At 39.6% G+C, this 23,135-nt stretch overlaps 2 protein-coding genes across 15 annotated transcripts in view; both read right to left on the bottom strand.

Moving 5' to 3' along the window:
* The window catches only part of HECTD1 (HECT domain E3 ubiquitin protein ligase 1), a 58,892-nt gene extending 55,699 nt beyond the window's left edge, over positions 1 to 3,193 (bottom strand). For 2 of the 7 annotated variants that reach the window (XM_050337154.1, XM_050337152.1), the window contains exons 1-2: positions 1,457 to 1,774; positions 706 to 986 (exon numbers count right to left, since the gene is read on the bottom strand). In XM_050337154.1, coding sequence (XP_050193111.1) covers positions 706 to 845 — 140 coding nt within the window. In that variant the 5' untranslated portion in view covers positions 846 to 986; positions 1,457 to 1,774. Of the gene's footprint in view, positions 1 to 705; positions 987 to 1,456; positions 1,776 to 3,052 lie in introns of those variants that run through there. The other 5 variants (XM_050337153.1, XM_050337156.1, XM_050337157.1 and 2 more) reach the window with 4 other exon arrangements.
* A 14,798-nt stretch (positions 3,194 to 17,991) lies between these two features.
* The window catches only part of HEATR5A (HEAT repeat containing 5A), a 73,146-nt gene continuing 68,002 nt past the window's right edge, over positions 17,992 to 23,135 (bottom strand). For all 8 annotated transcript variants that reach the window (XM_050335745.1, XM_050335744.1, XM_050335750.1 and 5 more), the window contains 3 exons: positions 21,529 to 21,680; positions 19,916 to 20,129; positions 17,992 to 19,638 (listed from right to left, as the gene is read on the bottom strand). In XM_050335745.1, the coding sequence (XP_050191702.1) occupies positions 19,337 to 19,638; positions 19,916 to 20,129; positions 21,529 to 21,680 (668 nt within the window). In that variant the 3' untranslated portion in view covers positions 17,992 to 19,336. The remainder of the gene's footprint in view (positions 19,639 to 19,915; positions 20,130 to 21,528; positions 21,681 to 23,135) is intronic.

The following is a 23,135-nucleotide window of genomic DNA, read 5'->3' as shown; positions in this document are numbered from 1 at the left end:
AAGAAAGTGAGAGCAATGAAAAAAACATGGTAGAGAGGCAAGAGAATCAAAGATCAGAACTAAAGAAGCAAACAAAGTGAGATATGAGATTTAAAAGTTGCGGTTGTTTACACTTCTGCTACCTCCTTCCAAACTAGTCTGGGCCCTCAAAGAAAGTCATGTAACACATGCACAACAACACTATTAAGTAACAGGAGTGATTACATCAGAGTTTTGTGCTGTGAGAAATATACCAAAGAGTGAGTGCAGGGACTGTGCTACATGTCATGCACAAATGCAGTTGAGAAGGAGCATGGCATGAACAGCAACATGCTTCAAAGAAGGGGCAAAATATGCTAACATATATCCAGGTGATCATTATAGTCCTAATGCAAATAAAAGTTTTCCACTGCCAAAAAAAACCTCACCACACAAAAATCCACACACAAGATTTCCACATTGTTTAAATTAAAGAAATGTATTAAGAGTTGCAATAGGCTCATATGTCAGAACAGGCACTGGTATCACTCAAAGGACACTATGTTTTAAATCAGACAAAGGTACTTCACATGGCATTAACAGGAACTCTCCATTTCAGTGATCTAAACTGAAGTTCAGTCTGTAAAAACACTTTTAAGGCTGAAAGTTTCTACGAGTGTTAAATATAACATTCAGCTACCGAAAGAGGAAAATAACATCCCATAAAGGAAAGCCAAGACTACTTACGTTTCAAAACAGCGATCCACGTTGTCTGACATCAGAAGTAGCATGCATAGCTGTTCCAGTGCTATTAGCTGCATATCCCTTTCATCTCCCTGCCCCATCTGCAGCCATTCCAGCAACGTGTCTGGGTCCACATCTGCCATGGTGTTCTTTTTTTGTAAAAAAAAAGCCGCTTCCACTTAAATTAAAAAGTACCACAAATATCCTTTAATTGTTCAAGCCAGACTAACTTCAGCACAATTAATTTCTCTCTTCAGTCAGCCTCACGCTTTTGCAGTTTTCACCTACAAAGAAAAAGTAAAAAAAGTAATCATCAAATCATCATTGCAATCTTGTTGTTAAACTTTCTGTATTTGCTTCTGCCTAAAATGTATACTATATTTTGGGGCTGACATTAAGAAAACTTCCACATATTTTATCAGCAAAGTTTGGTTTTTTTCAAGTTTATAAGTAAACAGTAATGAGTTTGTTCTGTTTCGAGGATAACTCAAAATTAAGACTAGAAAAATTGTGCTTAACCCTTCTGTGTATTCTCAAAGCTAAGAGAGTGATGTCTTGCCCATCCCCTTCCCTTTAATATCACTTTATTATAAAGTGTTCAACTTCATGAAAGATGTATTACCTCCTCACTAAAGTATTCAAACATAGAATGACAAAAAATTTCACATTTTAAATAGAAATCCACAAAAGAAAAAACTGAGGTGTGTAACTACAGACTTGTAGAATCCTTGAAAACATTTTATGAATCCTTTACCTTTTAAAACAGCATTCAAGCATAAGAAAAATAGTCTTTTTATGTCAAAGGATAAAAAAAACCAATATAAGAATCACTTCAATTTTCAGGAGTTAGGAGTTTGTCAGGCTGCTTGGACTTCCTTTAAAAAAATTTATCTAATTCTTAATTTTTTTTAAAAAATGCAGTGAGTAATTCAAATAATTCACGTACATATAAGGAAAACAAAATTATTTGCTGGCCAAATGCCACAGTTGTACATGCAAGTTCAAGACCAAAAAAGTCCCTTTAAAATGTTAAGAGATATTTTTGACCTACATGCTTGCTTTTTATTTTTTTACGAACAAATAGTCAAATTCACCTTCCATGCGTAATAACACAGCAAACATAACTATTTTCATACAAAAACTAAAAGGTTACAAAACAATTTATCCAAACAAAACACACAAGGAAAAAAATCTTTTAAAAAAATACAGCTTTTAGAAATAGAGTTAGTTTATCAAACTCATAGGTAAATATGAAATGCCAACAGTGTCCCCACAAACTGGGGGGAGGTGGTGTGTGAGGGAGAAGCTTGATCTGGACAAAGTCTGCCTACTTGTTTACTTGCTGCTAACGAGTTAATAGTTAAAAAATAACTCCATCAAGGGCACGTCTATGAAAGGGACTCAGAAATCAGTATTACATGGAGAAACACACATTGGATCAGCAGTGCTCTTTCACAATAGCTTTGAACTCAAAGATGTGACAAAAGTACGGCAAAGAGGATTTTTATGTAATTTAAGGCCATAATGTTACAAATCATTCAATTATTGCTTGCCAGTTACATATTTGATATTGTCTTGCTCTAAAAAGTAATTTAATGTTAGTAAATCAAATTTCTGTGCTTTAAATAATGCCTGTGATCCTCTGAGCTGTTTACAGACTGTATTTTCTGCACCAACACTATATAAAACTACTTTCAGCCAGTAAAAGTGGGATTGTATTTCAAATATAGTACCTCTCCTTAAGGCGACTAAATCTTTAGTTCCAGGGGAGCAGGGAAATGGGTAATGGCGAGAAAAACAAGAACATTAAGAGAGACAGTGAAAAGTGGGGTAAGTTCAACACGGGCACCTGCTGTCCTTAGACCCCAGACGGGCTCCAGCTAGACGGAAGCGTCTCCGGAAAACGGAGCTCCCGGGAGAGCCGCCCCGGAGCGGGGCCAGGCCCAGCCCCGCTCCCCCCGCGCCGCCCGGGCCTGTTCACACTCACCAGGCGGCCCCGGGCCCGCTCGGGGCTTCGGGCCCCGTCCCCACACGGCGCCGCCCGGGCAGAGCAGGGCAGGCACCGCCTCCCCCTCCCCGCCGCCCCCGTACGGGGCACCCGGCGGCGTGAGGGGCTCCCCGGCAGCACTGCCCGCTCTGCCCCCGGCCCCATGCACAGACCTCCCTGCTCCCGCCGCCTCCCGGCCCGCTCCGTCCGGGCCCGCCGGCACCGGCCCGCCAGGCCCGGGCAGCGCCGCTCGAGTTCCCGGCGAGCCGCAGGCCGCGCAGGGTGACCCGGCCTGGCGGCCCGGGAACGGCGCCGTTTGCCCGGCGCCGGCGGGACAGGCCCCGCGCCGTCCCCACCGCTCACCTCGGCCTCCTGGAGCCTCCTCGCCGCAGCCGACCCTACTCAGCGCCGCGCCGAGAGCGGGGCAGCGGCGCGGCGGCGGCCCGAGCCCCGCGGCAGGCGGCCAGCGGCATCCATGACGCTCCGCCCGGCGCGGGAGGGGCGGGGCGGGGCAGGAGCCGCCGTCGGGGGGCGGAGCGGAGCCGGCCCGGCCCGGCGGCCGCTGGGGGCGCTGCGGGAGCGGCCCCTCACGGCGGGGGCGGCCCCTCACGGCGGGAGCGGCCCCTCACGGCGGGAGCGGCCCCTCACGGCGGGAGCGGCCCCTCACGGCGGGGTTGGCCCCTCACGGCGGGAGCGGCCCCTCACGGCGGGGCGGTGGCGTCGGGCCGCTCCCAGCGGGGCAAGGCCGGGACCGCTCCACCCCGCCCCGCGCCGCCGCTGCGGAGCCGGCAGAGGGGACCGAGAGCGCCCCGGTCGCGGCCTGCCCAGCGGAGCCCCCCACCGCCTCGGGAGGCCCTTCCCTGGCTGCATCGGGATTTATTTTTTTATGGTTTGCAGGTCGTTTTATTTCTTGCCGTATTCTATTTATTTACTTCAGTTCTTTACATTTATGTGGGCGGGGGAGTTTTGTACTTTGCAGGGGCCACTCTTGAAAACACTTTGATCCACCTCCAGCGCCTCCGTTAAAGGGGTCTGGCGAGCAGGTTTAAACATCGCCGTTCTGGGTCTTCCAGAGCAGAGATCTTAAGTTGCCCTTACCCAGTAGTTGAGTTTGAAGTGCTTCGCCTGTGTTGTACAGCTTGAGACACCTTCTGCGGTAGAGTAGTCCGCGGCCATACATTCTGCAAAACGCTATGCAGTTACCTTGCGTATAATCAAAATTAAAAGGAAGCAAGCTGCTATAAATTGAAAATGGACTAAAAGCAGAGGATCTTCAAAATAATTTCCTTCTCTGTAAGATGACATGTTTTTCAAAGGAATTTAAGCCTATTAATGTAAGTACAGTAAATAAGATTATTGTACATCTGAATGTCACTCCTACCTACCTCATAGACATTTCCTGTAATTAGGAGACTAAAACTACACACGGAGCAAAAAAGCAATAGCATTCATGCTTGGTTAAAACTTGCCAAATGCAAAATTTTTATTGTTCAGTGTTGTAATAACAGCCTCTAGAAAGTGTTATCTTTATTGGTGCAGAGTTTTTTCAGAACACAAGAACAGCAGTTCTTTTGTCTCTATTTCTGATTTTTAAGGCAGCTTAGCCTTTCTGTTTTACCATATTATGTCTCTCATAACTGCCACTTGTTTCAGCCTGACAAGATTTATGTGGATATCCTTTGCCTGTGCTTGTCCTTCAGAGGTCCGGAAGACTTCTTATATGCCTAAAGTTAAGGACACCAGGCAGTAGGAAGACTGAGTCGACAGTATTTAAATTTAGAAGCTTGGTCTTCTTTCACTTTCACCAGTACAGAAACAGCAGAATTAGGCCAAACTTTTGAGAACTGCATCTGCTAAGTGACCTCACTCCTGTTACATGGTGCTAGAACAGTTTCCTTTGCCTCTTATCACGAAGGAAGGTTTCAGTTAAAAAAATATTATGAATTTCTTCTTCAGACCAAAAATAAATCCCAGTTTTCAATTGTAAAGACCAAAACCTTTGCAATCAAACAAGTGTTTCACTCTTTTCATGTAGGGTACATATTCTAGTTCAGGTGTCTGGACAGATACATGATTATCTATGGAGAAGATGAGGGTATAAAAATACAGATCAATTTAGGAGCAAAACCAAAATTTTAAATAGTGTATGTGCAAAGAATACAAATCATGGATTTAAAGTAGGAGTACAACATCATGGATTAAGTAGGAGTACAACACTTAAATACTGGAAATAGTTTTCAGTGCTGTACGTACTTATTTCTAAATCCATAAACACAAATACTTCCATGTCGTGCTGCATTAATTGCCAGATTTCCTATGTCCAATATTTTTATATTAAATGAAGTATATCGAGTAATGTATTACAGCTTCATGATTCAGGATCATTTTTCATTCATTTTTCATTCTGATACATTTGAAATATTCAGGAGTTTGCTAGTGATTTTTGTTCTTTGTGATGAGATTTCATAAACAAATCTGGAAAAGAATACTGACTAGATAATCTCATCTTCATTGATTATATACTCCTTACAAAATATGTTCATTGACTGGTTAATACTTTTTTCCACTTCACATGGTGATGGACATTCAAATTATTTTCATGGTTGTCGGAGAGTACTCCACTGAAATACGTCACAAGTGATACTGCTGAAGTTAGTTTCAGGCTCCCTCTGGATACAGCACCGATACAGACTAGGGTTGCCTCTTCAAATGGGGCTGCTCTCTAATATTTAATAGGAAGGAAGTCACTAGCAAGTAAGAGTACAGTTAGTGGATAAGAAAGACAGGAATTGCATTAGTCATTTTTATAAAATTACTCACTCTCAGTTGAAATTTCACATGAACAAAGTTTTGTTCCGACCCCCACATTTCCAGCCTATGTCTACCATTTTGCTAATGCTAGGCCTGAGCATACTGAGGAAGAAGGTCCTTACATGGGCTAGTGTAGCCAGGTGGGGAAGGTGAGTGATGGCATATTCTGAAGTGACAAGTAGTGGGACTTGACTGTCAGAGCTGCTTTGAAGAAAACAACACTGAGCATTGTGTGAAACTTCCAAAAACAGCTCCAGTTCCCTGTACTTGTGCAAAGTACATATTTTTCATTCAGTTAGAAAATTACCTACATGCTAACACCAGCTGACACGCGCTTCATGCATGACCTTGGCGTAATCCCGTAATCACTGTATGTCACTGTTTCCTCCTTTACCAAATAATGAGATAGTAATGCTGGAGTCAGAAATGTCTTAGCATTTATGGAACTGTGAGTTGCTGAGTCATGTTACTACATTAAGTCTTAAACAATACTATAAAACAGAACTCCTCTTTATGACTACGCTTGAGCAGACCACATGTGTGACTGGTTATGCCTTTGGAAATTAGGCCACATAGGGTCAACATAGATTGACCTTTGCAGAGTGTGACATTGAGCAATGACCAGCATTTTTACTGTGTATTTATCTGAAAATTAAAACCTGTCTTTAAAAGAGAAAACATCAGCATGTTTACTAGAACAATGTCAGGGACACATGAACAACAGTGAAATGTGCCATAGAAGGTAGCAAATGTCAGGGATTGGAGGATTGTGGATGCAGAGAACTTCTGAGACAAGGTATAAAGGACAGCCTACTTGAGACAGATACTCAAAAAGAAGACATTGCAGGTGTTCTCTAAAGGATTCGATTATCTTTGAAAAGAATTCACATTTGGCTAGAATCCTGCAAAATTTTCTCAGGATAGAAAAAAACCCTGAATGTTTTTTCACTTATAGCTCAAAAATATAACATTTATTACTGTTTTATATTATAATCAGGATGATGTTTTCTACATGGTTTTAGCTGGTAGCAGAAGGAAAAATCTGTCATGGGCACTGTTGATGTCACAGTGTGGTAGTGAGGATTGAAAGCTTCAGATTGAAATTGTTAGGCTTTTGTTAAGAAAATACAAAACTGGCCAATAATCAAACTGAAATACACCTACAATTCAAACAAACAAGAAGCGTCTGATTCCTCCATGCATTTTTAATTGAGGCAGCAACTAGAACCTAGGATAACTGATGTTTTTGTTAGCTGTCTGCCTACTTCTGTATGCATGCCAAGTTGATGTTTCTAAAAATATCACTCCTCTATAGTAAATAGACCTGAACACCTCCATAAATTTAATTGAGTAGTTTATGATGAAGACCAAGGCTCTGCCCAGCCAAATAAAACCTTTGGATATTTATGGATTATTTATTCTTTTGCTTTAACATTTTTTTCTCTCCCACTCAATAATGTAGTAGAAAACACTGAAAGTTCCTACTCCTACAAATCCAAAGGATGAATAATTCCCTACATGTTTAATTTTTTTGGATGAACTTTACACTTCTAAAGAGAAAGTTAATAAATGTTGACTACACATTTCAAAGCGAGGAGGTCAAATATTACAGAAGCTTCCTTGCTGTATCAGGAAAGATTTAGTTTTAAAGAATTTGGCTACTTAAACTTTCTTACTTCTTAAGTGTATTGTTTAAAACATTTTCTTGTGGAAAACATTTTTTTTCCATAAATAAAAACGGTGATGATGAAAGCATTTTTATTTAAATCCTCCTACGTTATCGCAGTCTCTGAGCCGCTTTACTGTTGCACAAGCTTGGGGAGCACAAACACAGTGTCAGCGTCTTGGCTTTGCAAAAGGACGTGCCGGTTTTTGCAGCCTTGGCGATCCCCAAACAGCGCCGTGCCTGCTGCTCAGCGGGTGTGTTTGCGATGTGCGGTCTTGCGCAAGCTGCTGCAGCCGGCGCTGTGTGCGAGGCTGCTCTCGGGGAGTCCGAGAATTGCAATTACACGTCAGTGCGGTGAGGGCACGACTGACGCTGACGTGATAAATATGCGAATGACTTGCTGGCGGCTGGTGTTTACTGAGGTACAGGGCTGAGTCATTGCTCATCTCGTTGGACTCCTCCTCAGGAGAGGCTCAGCTTCCTGGAAGGGTCTTATCCTCAGAGCTGAAGGAATTAACATGAAAATTTACAGAAGAGTATGTTTGCCAGAAAACTGCAAATACTCCAAAATTGTCTTTTATTCTTTCTGAAATTATTGCTCAAAATCATATACATTATAGTGCTTTTCCTAAGTAAACTCACCTATGTGAAGCCTTTGTAAATGGAATGCTTTTTGTCAAGTATAAGTTTACTTTTTTGCAGTTTCAGGCTAAAGAGTGAGAAGTGAGTAGACTTTATATCAGTTAATTATTTTTAACCTCGGTTTACCTCCAGGTATATCACTTATTTGGACATAAAATAGAAATTAACCTGCCCTCACTACCCTCGCTAATGTCCCTTCCACCTGTAACTGGCAAGGGGAAAGTGAGACAGAATTTAGGTGGCAGCTCTCTGTTTCAGGCTGTTAGCTCCGTCCTGCCCAGTAGTGACATGGGCAACAGCAATAAATCTCAATCCAAGACAAGTGTAAGGAAAGATCAGTGACTCAGATCACTGGATTTCTTACTGTTTTAATGCCACAGAGTAGGTGATACCTTTCTGAATCAGAAGGTTAATTAAGATTTGGTTTAGTTTTATTCTGTTGTTACAGGAAATTGTCTTAATCACAAAACAATTCTTCTGTATTCTGGGATTAAAAAAATCCAGCTACTTGGAGTTTTACTGAAAAGACTGTAATTTTTACATACTTAAAAGTATTACTAATGCCTTTTACTATTCTTTTCATGAAATTATACCCTATTCACTACTGTTGAATGTCTTGACATGCAAAAAAGAAGAGTCTCAAGCTCCTAAAACCTGTCTTCCAGTATTAACCTGTACCTGCTGTAGGATGTTTTGCTCTAATACAGCAGTTTTAGGCACCCCACATGGCTCCGTTAGTTGTACATCAGAATTCGAAATGTAAAGAGAGTTTGTGTCGTTACCAACTTTATTCTGTAAATCAAAGTTGACTATTTTTAGGGCCGTTACAAAACAAGAAGATTTGAAAACACCACCACAATTACCACACATCTGCATTCATCACTTTTCATCAAAAGGTAGCTCATTAGAATTGTACCATGAGGTACATTACACACTTACATTAAAAAAAAAAAAAGAAATGGACGCCCTTGGTTAGTGTGTCATTAATATGTCTGCATTCTGTATAAGGTGGTGCTGGCTCTGCTTAACTCCAGGTTTGTCCCCCTCCCCACTCTGTTTCTGTAGCTGATTTAATCAGCACAGTGCTGGTGCACACTGACACTTCCTGGCTTAGCTCAGTGATGCTTCATGCTGTTAGAGTAACCACAAATCACAGGTAAGGACTAAAAGCAAACCTAAGAATCAATATTAAAAGCTGTCCTGCCAGTACAAGTTGTGATTTATAAACACAGAGTAGCAGAATATAAAGTCATGGAAAACTAATCTATCTTGTACTACTGATCTGGAAATATGCAATTGCATTAGAAAAGGTATCTCTTGTCTGATGACCTCAGACAGTTATAAATAAGAAAGACAAATTAATTTAAGATTTAATTAATTTTATTAGTATAAATTGTAGAAAATGTATTTTCAGTATCACTTCACATTGACGCTGCTGGTTTTCCTTTCAGCCAACTCTATTGGTAGAGCTATTTGGCACAGTCACTCTTAAGACCAGTCCTGACTGATACAATGTTGGGTTTTTTTTATTCCCTCAGGGCCTTTCACTTCAGATGCAGAGCATTTCTGGGACTGTAGCAACGCCTACTCCAGCATTCCCTTGTAAGAGCCCTCCATTCTCTTTGCACATACTGGATACCACTAACACCAGCTCTTTCCTTGGTGCAGAGTTTTTACAGGAGTCTAAAAGATTTGTAAGGAAACACATTTTGATCTCTAGAGCGCTTTAAATAGTTCTCAAAAATTTTAACTTACATGGAGAAAATGTTTCATTGGGTTTTCCGTCCTTCAAGCAGGCCTCTCCCTCATCATCCTTCAGATGACAGACACATCCTACACACAAACTTCTTTTATTAAGATCAAGCAGAATTGATAGGAGGGAGCTTGGAGTACCACAGTACTCCCTTCATCTTGCAGGCACTCTAAAGTACAAGTTGGCTGCCACCAAACCCATAAGCTTCTGCTTTCCCTCCTCTTGCAGCAGGAACACCACTGGCTGGGTCCACAGGGTACCTTCACTCAGGCCTGGCGATGGGGGTAGCCAGGCTGTGTCTACCTGAGAGGCCAGTGCAAACATATCTCAAAAAAACCCAAACCCTAAACCACTTCAATACCAGTGATATAATATTTCTGAAAATTATCCCCTTCTCCAACTATTTTTTTGACCCAAGAAACAATGCCATGTCTAAATCCAATTTGCAGTAAGTTCAAGATTTTCCTTTGCAGTCTGTCCAATCTTTTTTCCTCCCTTTCTCCCATTTTCACTCCAGACTAAGCTTTACATGCACAGTAACTTGAAATTCTAGGGAATTCCAGTATTTAAAATCAAAGTTTGTCTACCAAAATTTTTTTTATTTTATTGAAATTGTGCTTAAGTGTTGCTTTCAGAGCCATTGAATCAGAATGCTTTTTGTAGGATAACCTTAAGCTCAGCCTTATGTCAAAGTTCAGATCACATCAGAAGATGTCTCAAGAAAGTAGTAAATGCTGAACCTACACACAAAAAATAATGGCTAACACATTTTTATATATTTCAATACTTAAGTCAGTTCCACAAACTTCAGCTTGAAAACCAAAGAATATCCGTGACTGATCAGGTATGAAAATGTAAAAGGATGAAGTGAATCTCATTATCACCCTTTCATTAAAGTATCCCATCTGGGTTTTTTGAGTCTAACCTACTTTGAAGAAGAAGCAGAGTAGTAGGATTTTAAACCAGAAACAATTTAAGGAATAAAGCTTCCCTAAATTTACCTTATAGAAACACCATCTGATGTAGTGATAAATAGTCAATTTTCTCAAGTTTACAAATAATATCAAAATATTAAATTTTTTGAGGTTTCCAGTGATGATTTTGTTTTCTAGAACTAGTAGAGTAGGAGTCAGCACTGACAGTTCAGCTAAGATATGGGACAATCTTGGATTTAAAAATGGGGAAAGTTTAAAATCTTGACTACTTCATAAACATTATTCTGCAGTGGAACAACTCTTACCAATGCCAGTTCATTGATATTGGTGTAGCTGTGAAGGAATTCAGAGGCTTTGACTTCCAGAAAGCATTTGCTGGGAGCAACTGTTAGGAATTCTTAACCAGGTAACCTGCACAGCAGGTATTTATTTGCATGGCAGCAGTTCATGTGGCCTCAGTGTATGTCTATCAAGGTCGATAAAGCTGCACTTTGCAAATAATTAAGACTCTCTCTTGTAGGGTTGGGATGGGGGGCACAAACAAGGGCACAGCAATATTCAGTCATCAGAGAATGTTTTCTCTGGCACCTCCATGATTGTTTCCAGTTCCCCTCTCTCCTCAGAAGGGCAACAAGCACATTTGTTTGTGCTTTTAAGAATCAGTTTGCATCTTAGGCCCTACTCTGTGCAGACTGTGTTATCAGCAGCTTCCATTTCTTCAGAACTGTCGAGTAAGAACAAACCATAATTAAAGGCTGACAGTATTTACCCTCTCTTCCCTGCCCTGAAGGGACTGAGCTGTTGCCAGCAATTACAGGCAGTTCCCTGAGACAGCCAGGAACCAGTAAGCCCACTCTGATCCCACCTACCCGCCCTAGAAAAACTCATCTGCCACTGAACAGTGGCAAACACTTCCCAACTCTCTGTGTTCCCTCTGGCCTCTGAAAACCCTCCAAAGAATGATCTTCATTTCCAAAGACTATCCACTCATTTAGGTCAAAATCCTAATCTAAGAACAGTGGTGAAAATTTTGCCATTCAATTGACTCCTTATAAGTAATTTTGAAATCTGTTGATGAAAACATACAAAGTGTGTATGCACAGATATCGTAACCAGTACTGAAAAGGCAATGGAAAGTAGGGCGTGTAGCTGCTCCTGCTGTTCATGAGTTACATCATTGCAAACTTGTCTTCCTACTTTGCATACTGCTTAATAATTTTGGGGTTTGTGTGTGTGTGGAACCAACACACAGTGTTTTCTGATGAAGTTTCTGTCTCTTCAGTGAGTGTTTGCATGGTTTACTTAGAGACTGTGTAGATTGTGATCCTGTTATGGCTGCTTTGAATATTTTATTAACAGGTAGAGACTCAGAGTATTTTATGCAAGTAACTTTGTGTTACTTTTTATAGTAATGTCATTAGTTTGCCTCATCCTGCGCTGCTACTACAAAGTGTTGTTCTTTGATTTATGCAGATGGTTGGCAGTTTCTTTTCCTAAATAACAGGCGGTACAAAACAGAATAAGCAAAACTCATGTAACAGAAAACGATGTGAACTTTACAAATCAGAACAGTTTAATTTGTAAAATATTTTATAATATTCCAGTCAACTATTAAGCTATGATATTTCACAGAGGCTGTTTTGAAGCAATGAATCAACCAGGTGAATGATGTAATTATTATTTTGTCTTCCTTCTTTTACTACCCAGGTGCACGCTTCTTGTTCTGCTTCCCCATTCTTCCTCTCTGAATTGAAAAATCTCTCAGGAGTGTTGTTGCTTCCTTGGCAGCCTTTGCATTTGCTCCTTTCCTGCTGCTTTTTCCTCTGGCTTGCCCCATCCTCACAGTCATCTCCCTCGATTCACTGTCTGGAGCATATTGCCCTCTAGCACTTGTAGCCAGCAGAAGGCACTCAGCAAGTCGGCTGGGTGTTGGCTGAACAGAAGGAAGACAATCAGAAAAGATCTCTAACAGCAACATAGTTACACATGGTTCCGGGATATTAGAAAAGGAGCTGGATTTTAAATACCTGCATCTCTGTCTAGTTCTTGTCCTTACAAAAGAGACCAAAAAAAGTAAAAAAGATTCAGTTGTTTTTGGGGCATTCTGTGTAGTCTTGATAAACCTAGAGGGTCAGGAGAGAATCCTGAATGAGTTAATGTATTCACTATCTCCTGAAGGAGAAAATTACAGCACTGAAAGCCACTGCTTTAGTAAAAGTCCAGAACAAGCCACTGAAATATGTGGATTCAAATCCTGACCACCAGGTGTAGAGTTGATCCAGCCAAGACGTACCACAGCCTGGAACAGCCTTTCCACAGGCAGTAGCAGGTATTTCATGAGCTGCTATGTCTCCTCTCTTACTGTGCCAAAGCCATTGGCAGTTTTTGGCTGAGAAAATTTCGTATAATGGAAAACATTTTCTCATGGCTACACAAAGGTTGTCTGTCATATGAAGAGGTGTTACAGCCATGGTGGTCACTTCAAGCCTGACAACCCAGGTAAGTCCCTGCTCCCTCTTCCCTCCTCTTGCTCATGGAAGCTGAAGCTTTGCAGTAGATGTCTCATCTTCCAAATCTGCTTCTGAAGTCTCTCTGCTCTACAGCCAGTACATCCAACAGCCTTTTCTCTCCTGTCTTGATCAGGAAAATCTCCAGAAGTCTTTAGGAATGGCTGCAGCTTACCCTAAATCATTGCAGTGCATGGTTCTGAATGTCCTTGCAAGCAGGTTCTCTGGGCACCTAAAGGAAATTGCCTACTTGGAAAATAAGTTATTCACTCATAGCTTCCCCAGGTGCAGCTGCCCTCAGACAGAGGGCAATACTTTGGTGGTTCATACCATGCCCACTGACTGTCCTTCGTCCCTGTACCTACAAGGGACAGGGATGGCCTTTTGCCACATCTCCAAGGTGATGTGGGAAAATGGGGACAGCAGCTGCAATTGCGCCTTTAAGCCCCAGGTGTCCACATGTATCAATAAGTATCACATGGCTTAGAGGGTGCCTAAAACTAGGGATGGGTCATGGCTCCAACTCAAGACCCCTCATTCTTGAGAACTTCTCTCCAACCAGCTTGAAAAGTCTTATTTTACGAAAGTAAATTATACCCAGATTTGTTGATCTCAAAAAGGGACTATGACTAAAAGAACCTCATCTACTCTCCCACCTTCCCCATGGCCACATTACTGTGTGGCTTGACTCCCTGACAGCTGAACACAAGATTGCACTGGGCCTCAGACTGGAGGTGAAAGCCATTCACTTCCAATGTCTCTTCTATTTCCCTTCTTCATCCCATCCTTGCTTATTTAATAAATACGTAAAAGAAAACTGGATTTTTTTCCTACAGGCAAATTCTTTTATTCTTCTAACTGAATTTCAGGTAAATTTGGTGGCAGCAGCTTGAACCAGTTATCCTTGCATCTGTGCTTCCCATAAAACATGCATACATCTGTGACAATTTTTTCTTGGTGTTTGCCATGAATTTTACATGAGGAAAGATGAGGTTAAGAGCATTTGCCTTCATAATGATAGGTTGTATTTTCAAATTGCATAATATTTCTATTTTTAGATATAAATCAAAATTGTTTCCAGAATCCCTGAGGCCTGTACTTCATACTTCCACTGAAAATGAGTCTCATACAAACCCTTCTCCTTTTCTTGCAGAAAAGCATACAGAGAACTGACACAGTAGGCAGAAAAAAAAATGCTTACAAAAATACCATAAATAAAACTGTCCCCGGAGAAGGTTATAATTAGAAAAAAATTCCCTGTAGTAGCAACAGGGACTCTCAGTAATTCCATTTTCCATTTCATTGTCAGTGAGATAATTCACATCCATTTTAACACATGAATATTAACATTGGTTAAAAAAAAATCCATTTTTAGGCTACACAATTGCAATTCGTAAGGCTGCAGCTTAGAATGGGACTTTACGAATCTGTGTCGTTACTAAATATAGCTTCTTACCAGCAACTTTTAGAAACAGACTTCCCTCATCTGCAAACTTCTCTACATGTATAAACAATACCTTTTTCTGTGCAATAACTGGGCAAATCGGCACATGCACTAATATGCACAGAGACAGCAGGCCCTGCTGTGGCTGCGACTCATCCTCCCAGCTTGTTTTCTCCTGCATGTGCCACCACTGAGCACCTGAAATCCAAGCACAGAGAAAGGGGATTTGATGCCACTTCTTCCTTCCAGAATTAGACTTTGCACTTCAGCTAAGTGGGACTATGGAAGTGGGGATATGACCACAGAGCAAAACTGGTATCTGGCTGCAGAGTGAATGCGGGTTACTGTACCACAGATTACTGCAGGATGTTTTAAAGGCCTGCTTTCGCACTGACCTGTTTCTCAGACAAGGTCTTCAGACCTATTTTTGCTATATTTAGATGTCACTTTCCCTGTCATTGTTATATGTAATAAACCACTGATTCTCCAGAGAATAGAGAGAACATTTTAGGAAAAAAAGTTTCAAAAATCTAAAACTCTACATAAAAACCAAAGTAAGAACCACACAACATTTTTGGGAGGTTGGTGGCACAGCACTGGCATATTTAGGGTTTTCTTGTGCAGACAGCATAATGCAGCTGGTTTACTTCAGTTTGCATAATCAACTTTCAGTATTCATGACATTAAATATGTTAAGAGGCAGGTAAAGCACGTCATGTCTGGCCAAATGTGCTTTTTAATTTTTATGTCTTTGAAGCTATAGCCTGCTGTCATTAAATAGCTTGACCAGTATGTGTAAAACTGAACTGCTTGATATTTCAGCTAATTGAATGGGAGTTCTCTGTGAAATGTCATCCACAGCAACAGCTCCAGTGTTGCTCAAATTAGAGTGACATGGACAAATCTGAGCACTTCATTTAACACTTGGCTGCATAGAAGTACAATATATTAGGTATTTTTAAGGATCAGAGGCTCTCATGTGCAAAAAGCAGTATCTAGCAACACTCAAAGGATCAGGACTGGCCAAGGAATGCTACTTTCAAAACAAATGGAGTGACTCTTCCTGTGGTTTTTGACACCACAGTGCAGAGAAGTAGACAAATAGCCTACCTTGCTCTGTGTTCTTTTATTTGACAACTCAACCAAGAGTGTTAATTGTTTAAGGATTTCCCCCCTTGCTTTCTTGCCTTGCTTGAAGTTTCATTTGCTGAGTTTGTCACTGGCAGAAAACACAAGCAGTTTATTAGCAGACCAGTATTTGTTAAGAAACAACAAATTCTTCTTGGAAACAACTTCTGATTTACTGTCTACTGACCTAACAGGTACATTTCAGGAATACAAAATATGTGTATCTAGCATATCTAGATGAGAGTAGGGATGAAACTTTAAAAGAGACTGTCACAGTGACCCCTCATACATTGTAACTGTCACAGATGCATCCAATTTCATTCAAATTAAAACTATATTGAAATTCTGTTCCATTTTCCACCTGATCCCTCCTAAGCAGTATTACTGCTACTTCTGATAAACTAACAAACTGTCCTACATCACTCCACTCCTCCTGCAAGTGGTCTCTGCAATTACGCTCCCTGGGTACTGCTGAGGAAGTCTTGTGGTGAAAAATCTCTTTGGAAATTTTAATTAGTAACTGACATGTATTAACAGAAAAATCTGCTCTGCTTCCTATGCATTCCTATTTTATGGTGATATCTGCATCATTTGACTGAACCCTCCCTCCACCTGAAGGTGACTCCTGCACCTTGGAAAACACCATGTCAGCCTCAGACTTATTCTAGCCTAAGCAATACTATCAGAAATGCTGCTTTTTCAGCTCCAGTGCTACAGATTTGTATCCAATTAAAACCCACCACATTCCAGCTGTGGGATGCTTTTGCACAGTTTTTACTAATTCTGGTTTGTTGCAGTCAACAGAAAGTTATCTGTGAATTATTTGCATAGCACTTTAATATTACATTCCATGATGTGCTCATATGTGCATATATACACTTGGGGTTAGGCAGAGAAAAGATCTTTTACCACACAAACCCATTAAACTTCCTATATAAACAGTGGAAAGATACAAAGTAAACATGCATGCAGGCCACATGCTTCATTGCAAAGACAATTTACTGGAAGAAAATTTACTGGTGCTTGTAGAGAAATGGCACAAAAACCATCAGCAAGGAGGCACAAGGACACAGGAAGCAAGAGTGGTAAAAGCGAGACTTTGGTTTATGGCTAAACACATGTTTAGCTCTTTTTGCTTGGCTAAATGTAAGAGCTTGCATACCAAGCAATGCCTAAAAAAGAAGAGTGAAATTAAAACCAAAACTGCTCTGTGGTCTTATTTCTTCAGGAAAAAAGAGATTTATGCAAGTTCCTGGTAAGACTGCATCAAAGACATCTGATATCTAAAAGCCAAAATCTTTTTATAACTGAAACAAGATTATATCTGTAAGATTCATTTATATAATCTTAAAGGAGTTGATTTATTCATATGATCCAACTTGTTCTTTTAGAAGCACAACTCAGGGCACAGATATTTTTACTATGTGGATAAATTAATTATTTAGATAAATAAAACTCACACATATGATCTAATTTACAGTCAACATTAAGAATTAGTAGCAGTTCTCTTTATTGGAATAATTTTTGCTTCTGCAATACACAGATACGTTGAAAATGGTGCTTTTCCACATGTGGCTACAAGACTTGATTAAGAAATGTGAAATCACATAATTATGGCACTACTCAGTGATTCAGCTCTGAGCTACTGCAATGAAACCCTCTAAGAAATCAAGGACTAAGCTGTCCTAAAATTTAATTTTTGTTTTTAACAGGTTTGCTTGATGCTCTTACAACTTGAATATGCTACTTCAAAATTTCTGAGCAAGGCAGGGTTTCAATAGGTTGTCTTATCAACATTAGAACATGTTGATACACTGCTATACATCACAGAAACTGAAAAAGGCAGCCACATACACATATTGTAGTAACTAACTTCCTAAGTGATGTATTTGGCCACTTTGATAGTAAACATGACATGAGTTTCATTTAAAACTTTCAAGTGTCATAAGAATCTATGATTTTCCAGAAGAAACCTTGGGAAACAAAACAAAAAAAAAAACCCCAGTAAACTTTGTAGGGAAAAATAATGAGATAAAAATTACTAATGAGATAAACACGAGTAACTGCAAAATCTAATGTAACTCCTTTCAACACAGCCAACAACTACAGATTTGACTTCAGTGAAGAGGTGAAACAAAGGGCTTCTGGTTCTCCAGGGAAAGATGGAAAGCATCTCAACCATCTTCCCCCAAGAGTTCACACATTTCAGCATTTGGCACAGAAGAGGTACTTACACATAGAAAGTCTTCCTGGTGCTAGTTATTTACCCAATGTGCTTCACAGAACAGAGGAAGACCTTGATGAATCCAGCCGAAGCTTTTATTATTAGTTTCCTTGAAGCACCATACAATGATTTCCTTTCTGATACAAAAGTCCTTAGAGTTCCTCTGCTACTGGATAAAATGACTAAGACATATTAAGTGAAGAAAATTACCTTTATTTATGTAAATTAGAAAAATTAACTGTTAGAACTTTGGTCAAATGGTTAATTCTGTACAATTTACAATTATATTTATGTACAAAACTTCTAATAAAATACAGTACATCACACTCTTCCTGAGTCACAGTGTGTTTCTCAGTTCTGTAAATAATTTTTTTCTCCTTTCTTTTAAAGCAATTAGATTCAAGAAGGAAATAGTATCCTCAGTTTGATAGTGTTTGGTTTAGTTAATACTGGTAGTAAGAAGGAAGTCAAAATACTCTATAGCCTTTGCAATTTTGATAGTTATTTTTCTATATTAAAATATGTTCCTCGATAAAAATGTTAATTATATACTCCTTACTATCAGTTTGTTGCACTTTATTTATAGACACAAGACAAGGTGACTTCAGATATGTCCATCTCTCATTGCAGAGATACGTAAATTTATGTGAGTTCCATGTTTATATAACCGATCATTTACCGATCAGGAGACATCCATCCAGATAGAGCGGAGGTCTGAATTGAGGCACAGAATGCTAAAACTGCTGTCCTGCCCTGCACAGGATACGTAAGCTCCAACTGCCTGGCTCGCCTGATACGAACTCAACACAAGGACACATCCTGGAAAGTGAGACCGTGTGGAGAAGCAAGGCACCGAGCCTGCCGGTCCTTCCATAGTCCCACTCTGGAAAGCACTCCGGAGTCCTTCGGGAAGAAGCATCACAGAGCTGTGTTTCACACCGTTTGTTACGTCTTGTCCAGCTCAAGACATTAGGATTAAAGCTATTCATATTACCTTTACTGAGTTGAATTTTCTGAGATCAACAATAAACTCTTGTAAGGCTTAAAAGGATACTTAATCTGTTTAATTATTGATGCAGTCTGTTAAATTAGTAATTAGCATAGATTACAACCTGTAAGTAAATTTATGCCCGAGTTAAATCCAAAAACCAATTAAGGTGACTTATTTTTGACAAATACTGCTTTCAAATAACATTAGTTTTACTTAATGGCTAAGTGTGGACTTCTCCTAAATTAACCTGTGGTAAAGTTTGCTATACTTTTTTAATATAGACATCTGCATTATTTTAGTCCAAAATAATAAAAAAATACAGATTTGATGACCTCTGATTTACTCATAACATTTAGAGATGTTTAAGAAGTCTTACACTAACAGAAAGTTACCTAGAGATGTCCTTTCTCTTAAAAACTTTCTGAAATACTTTAGCACAAACTCAAATACTTAAGATCAACTCACAGCGATTCTACTTTCATTGGAAATTAAAGGGGATGGTTTTGGCTGTTGATATCAAAATTCGTAAGAAGACAATATGAAGCTTTAAAGAAAATTGGTCTTTAGCTGAATGCTTGAACTTTTCCCAGGATTCTTTGCATGTTTAGCAGTCTTCACTTTGATGCTTTCTTGATTGCCTTTCACAGCTGACTCAAGCCTGGCTTTCATAGTTGGAGAGGAGGCCATTAGTTTTTTAAAAACTGACGAGTACTGTGGACCAATCTGCATCAGATTTTGCAAAGCGAACTCATGTAGATTTTTTGCTGAGTTCGTAGCAGAAACCAGGGCATTTTCATCCAAAAGAAAGGAAATAAGGATGGGAAGAAAGCAGGCCACCAAATGAGCACCTACAACATTGAAAACACAGCTTGAGCATACACTTTTTATAAACAGTTTCAAATTTGAACTAGAAGTATTTCTCTAGGTTAACATTTAACTCAAACTATAAAGCTACAAATGTTAGCTGAACTGTAGGGTAAAAAGAACCAACATTTCCTGTGAGCAATTTTGTCAGCAATCAGCATTCAGGATTGGATTCCTAGCGGTCGTTTTGGTTTAGTTTGTTACTTATGGCAGCTTTGAGCATATTTAATGCTTTGGGCACTAGTAATGGAAGTGACTTACGGTGCTCTTCCTCAGCAATGGCTGTCAGAGCTGTAACCACCTTTATTCCCTCCTGAATGACTTGGAGTTCAGCAGCATTTTCAGGTTTTGCTTTTTCCGTTTCCTGCAGTTTTCCCACAATGGATGGTGCTAAAGAATGAATGTAAGGATATGACACGGTTTTGTTTGGATGCTGAAAGATGGAGTGCAGCAGCTGGTAGCACTTACACTGTACCTAAAGGGAAAACAAAATTTGCAGTTATAAAGCGTTGTACTGAAAAATACATCTCTGAGTGTTTTAAATCTAACAGCTTGTCAGATAAAATTTTAGGGAGGGGGTAAAATGTGCCTCACAGCTTAAAAATTCCTGAGGTTTCAGGCTGCTAATGTATAATACTTTATAAGAGCATTATAACTTGCAATCAAAATAATAATTGACACTAGATCCTGCTTCCTTTTTCTTTACACTGAGTCTTACATATTCTGACATTTTTGAGCTAAGGAAAATATAATATTTTTGTATGAAGATGAGTACTGTTTTGAAAATACTCTCCTTTTTGCAAAAATACAGTTAACTGAAAAGAGGTGCTTAAAATGTAAGCAATATTCCTGTCAAACTGTAGACACAATTTTAAAATGCCTCAGATTGTCCAATAGCTTGCATTCATTGGAAGTCAACAGGATTGGAACTGCCAGGTTCCTGCACAATATCAGAAGGGCTCAGATGCTTAAATACTTGGATAAAATTTGAAAATGCATACTAACATTTCCTTGCACTCGTATTTGGCATCTCCAGTTTGCCAACATTGGAAACTGAAGTTTACAATATTAGAAATGTATTGATTTATAAAAAAGTACTGTCTTACAGCTATTTCTCAAGTAAAGATAACTTTATTTAATTTTTTTATTACTATACAAATATATACAGAGAAGATGCAAGAAAAACAGTTTACATTCTCACAAAGATAAAATCTAGAGCATGTTATTTTCAGAGCTGAACTTTGAGAGTGAAGAAGCCCCAACACCTAAAAAAGCCATTTGTATAAATACTTTCTTTCCCTGATACATTGGGTTTTTTAGGTGAAGAACAGTAATACATGAACTGTGTAACTACAGTGTAAAGCCACTACATGAAAATATTTATACTAGGTTGGAATAAAGCAGTAATCTAGTGCAGTATGCTGCATCCAGCAGCACAGTGCCAAGAGCTGATGCTTATGGGACACAAACAGTTATGTAGTGGTACTTGCTACAGCTCCCAAACACTCACAGCTGAGTGATTTCCTGTGCAAAAGATAGTATCTGTTGAAGATAAAATGAACAAATAAAATTAAACAGATGCCTGAAGCACCACACAACTGTATCTCGTACTTATCAATGTATAAAGTGCTGCATCTGATGCAATAGAAAACATACAAAAAAATCATAGGAATACAGAATAGCATACAGAATAAAAAATTATTAAATGCACGGCTGGACGTGTTCTTGCTCGTTGTTCAAACGAGCTCGTTGTATTTTAAAATAGAACAGATACAGTCAGGAGAGAATTAACTTCAATCAATACCTAGGACTAGTAACACAACTAAAATTCATTTAATACAATACTGGTATTCCATAACTTCACCAGGACTTACAAGAGGATCTTTTGAATCAAGTGTTATTTTAAACTTCTCAATACAACGCTTCTGAAGGCACTCTACAGTAGTAACTTCTGGGGTGGTAGACATAACAAATACTGTAATAGCAGTAAGCAGGCTAACTTCATCGAGTTCTTGGAGTCCTTTATCTACCAATAAAGTAAGAAGAGGGTTAGATTTGCATTAAAAAGTAATCTTATGAGTTTAAGTGTTACATAGAAGTGAAGCAGAAATATCAATGTCTACATTTCTTTAAGAACCTCTTTTTTTCAAATACACAATGTACTCTGACGCAGTGAATATGGACTTTTCCTGTAATAAAAGCCAAGGCCAAAATGGGAATTCAGGGGTGTTTATGTGCATATTTAGAAATAACAGAATACTCCTATTCAGTTGTGTCTTTGTATAAAGTCCAATAAATATCTTTGAAGAACTGGTAGGAGATATTAAGATTACAATCTTTTTTGAGAATACATAAAATTTTCACTAAGAAAATACATTCTTTTGCTATAACCTAAAAAACACCTCTATAAAGAAAAGTTCCAACAACAAACTACACTTTAGAGAGTAAACATAACGAATGATAAACATACTACAAACTCAGGAAGTTGAAGCAGCAGCACACAGTAAACTAACTTTAGGACAAAAAACTTTTTTCTTGCACTACTGCTTTAAATACCCTTTGTTTTCCTACGGGCACAAACTCTCTGTGAGGACCTGCCCGCAGGACAGCTGTCTTTTATGCTCAACTGTACACTGAGGCCACAACTTCTGTTTATGCCCTCGCACCATGTAACTGCATTGTGGCACTACGTAACACAGGGGTAGGCCTGCAAACCCACTGTCCGGGTTTCAGCTAGGGGAGAGTTAATTTCTTCTCAGTAGCTGTTACAGTGGTGTGTTTTGGATTCGGAATGAGAATGGTGTTGATAACACAACAATGTTTTGGGTTTTTGCTAAGTCGTGTTTATCCTAAGTCAAGGAGTTTTTTTCTTGTCTCAGTGCTCTGCCAGTAAGGAGGTACAGGAAAGAAACTGAGATGGAGCACAGCTGAGACAGGTGGTTTGAACTGACCAAAGGACTATTCCACACCACGGAATGTCAAGCCCAGTGTATAAACTAGGGGGAGTTACCCGGAAGAGGTGCCGATCTGAGTTCAGGAAGAGGGGTCTGGCATTAGTCAGCGGCTGGTGAGCAACTGCCTTGTGCATCCCTTGTTTTCCCACTTTAATTTACCATTATTATTGTATTTTACTTTATTTTCCATTATTAAACTGTTCTTATCTCAACAAGCAAGTTTTACTTTGATTTTCCTCCCCATTCCACCAGGGCAGGGGTGGCACGGGGAGAGGGAGGGTTGAGTGAGCAGCTGCTGGTGCTTAATTTCCAGCTGGGCTTAAACCACGATACCCTTACTTGTACTTTTATAGATGATGACTTCTGATATGAACTGTAGGAACAAGACTGCACTATAGTTTCAACAGTACTTGGTAGCTAGCTAATTCTTCTGTGACTAACATACTAATCTTTTTTTAATATGTGCATAAATTGAATCTAAATAAAATCAAAGAACCTTTCACACAGACAGTTTTTGTTTTTTAAAA

Source organism: Myiozetetes cayanensis, unplaced genomic scaffold (genome assembly GCF_022539395.1).
Source record: "Myiozetetes cayanensis isolate MyiCay16 unplaced genomic scaffold, myiCay2020 scf6-25, whole genome shotgun sequence".
Classification (NCBI taxonomy): domain Eukaryota; kingdom Metazoa; phylum Chordata; class Aves; order Passeriformes; family Tyrannidae; genus Myiozetetes; species Myiozetetes cayanensis.
Note: the sequence above shows the minus strand (reverse complement) of the source record. Positions and strands in the feature narration are given on the sequence as shown.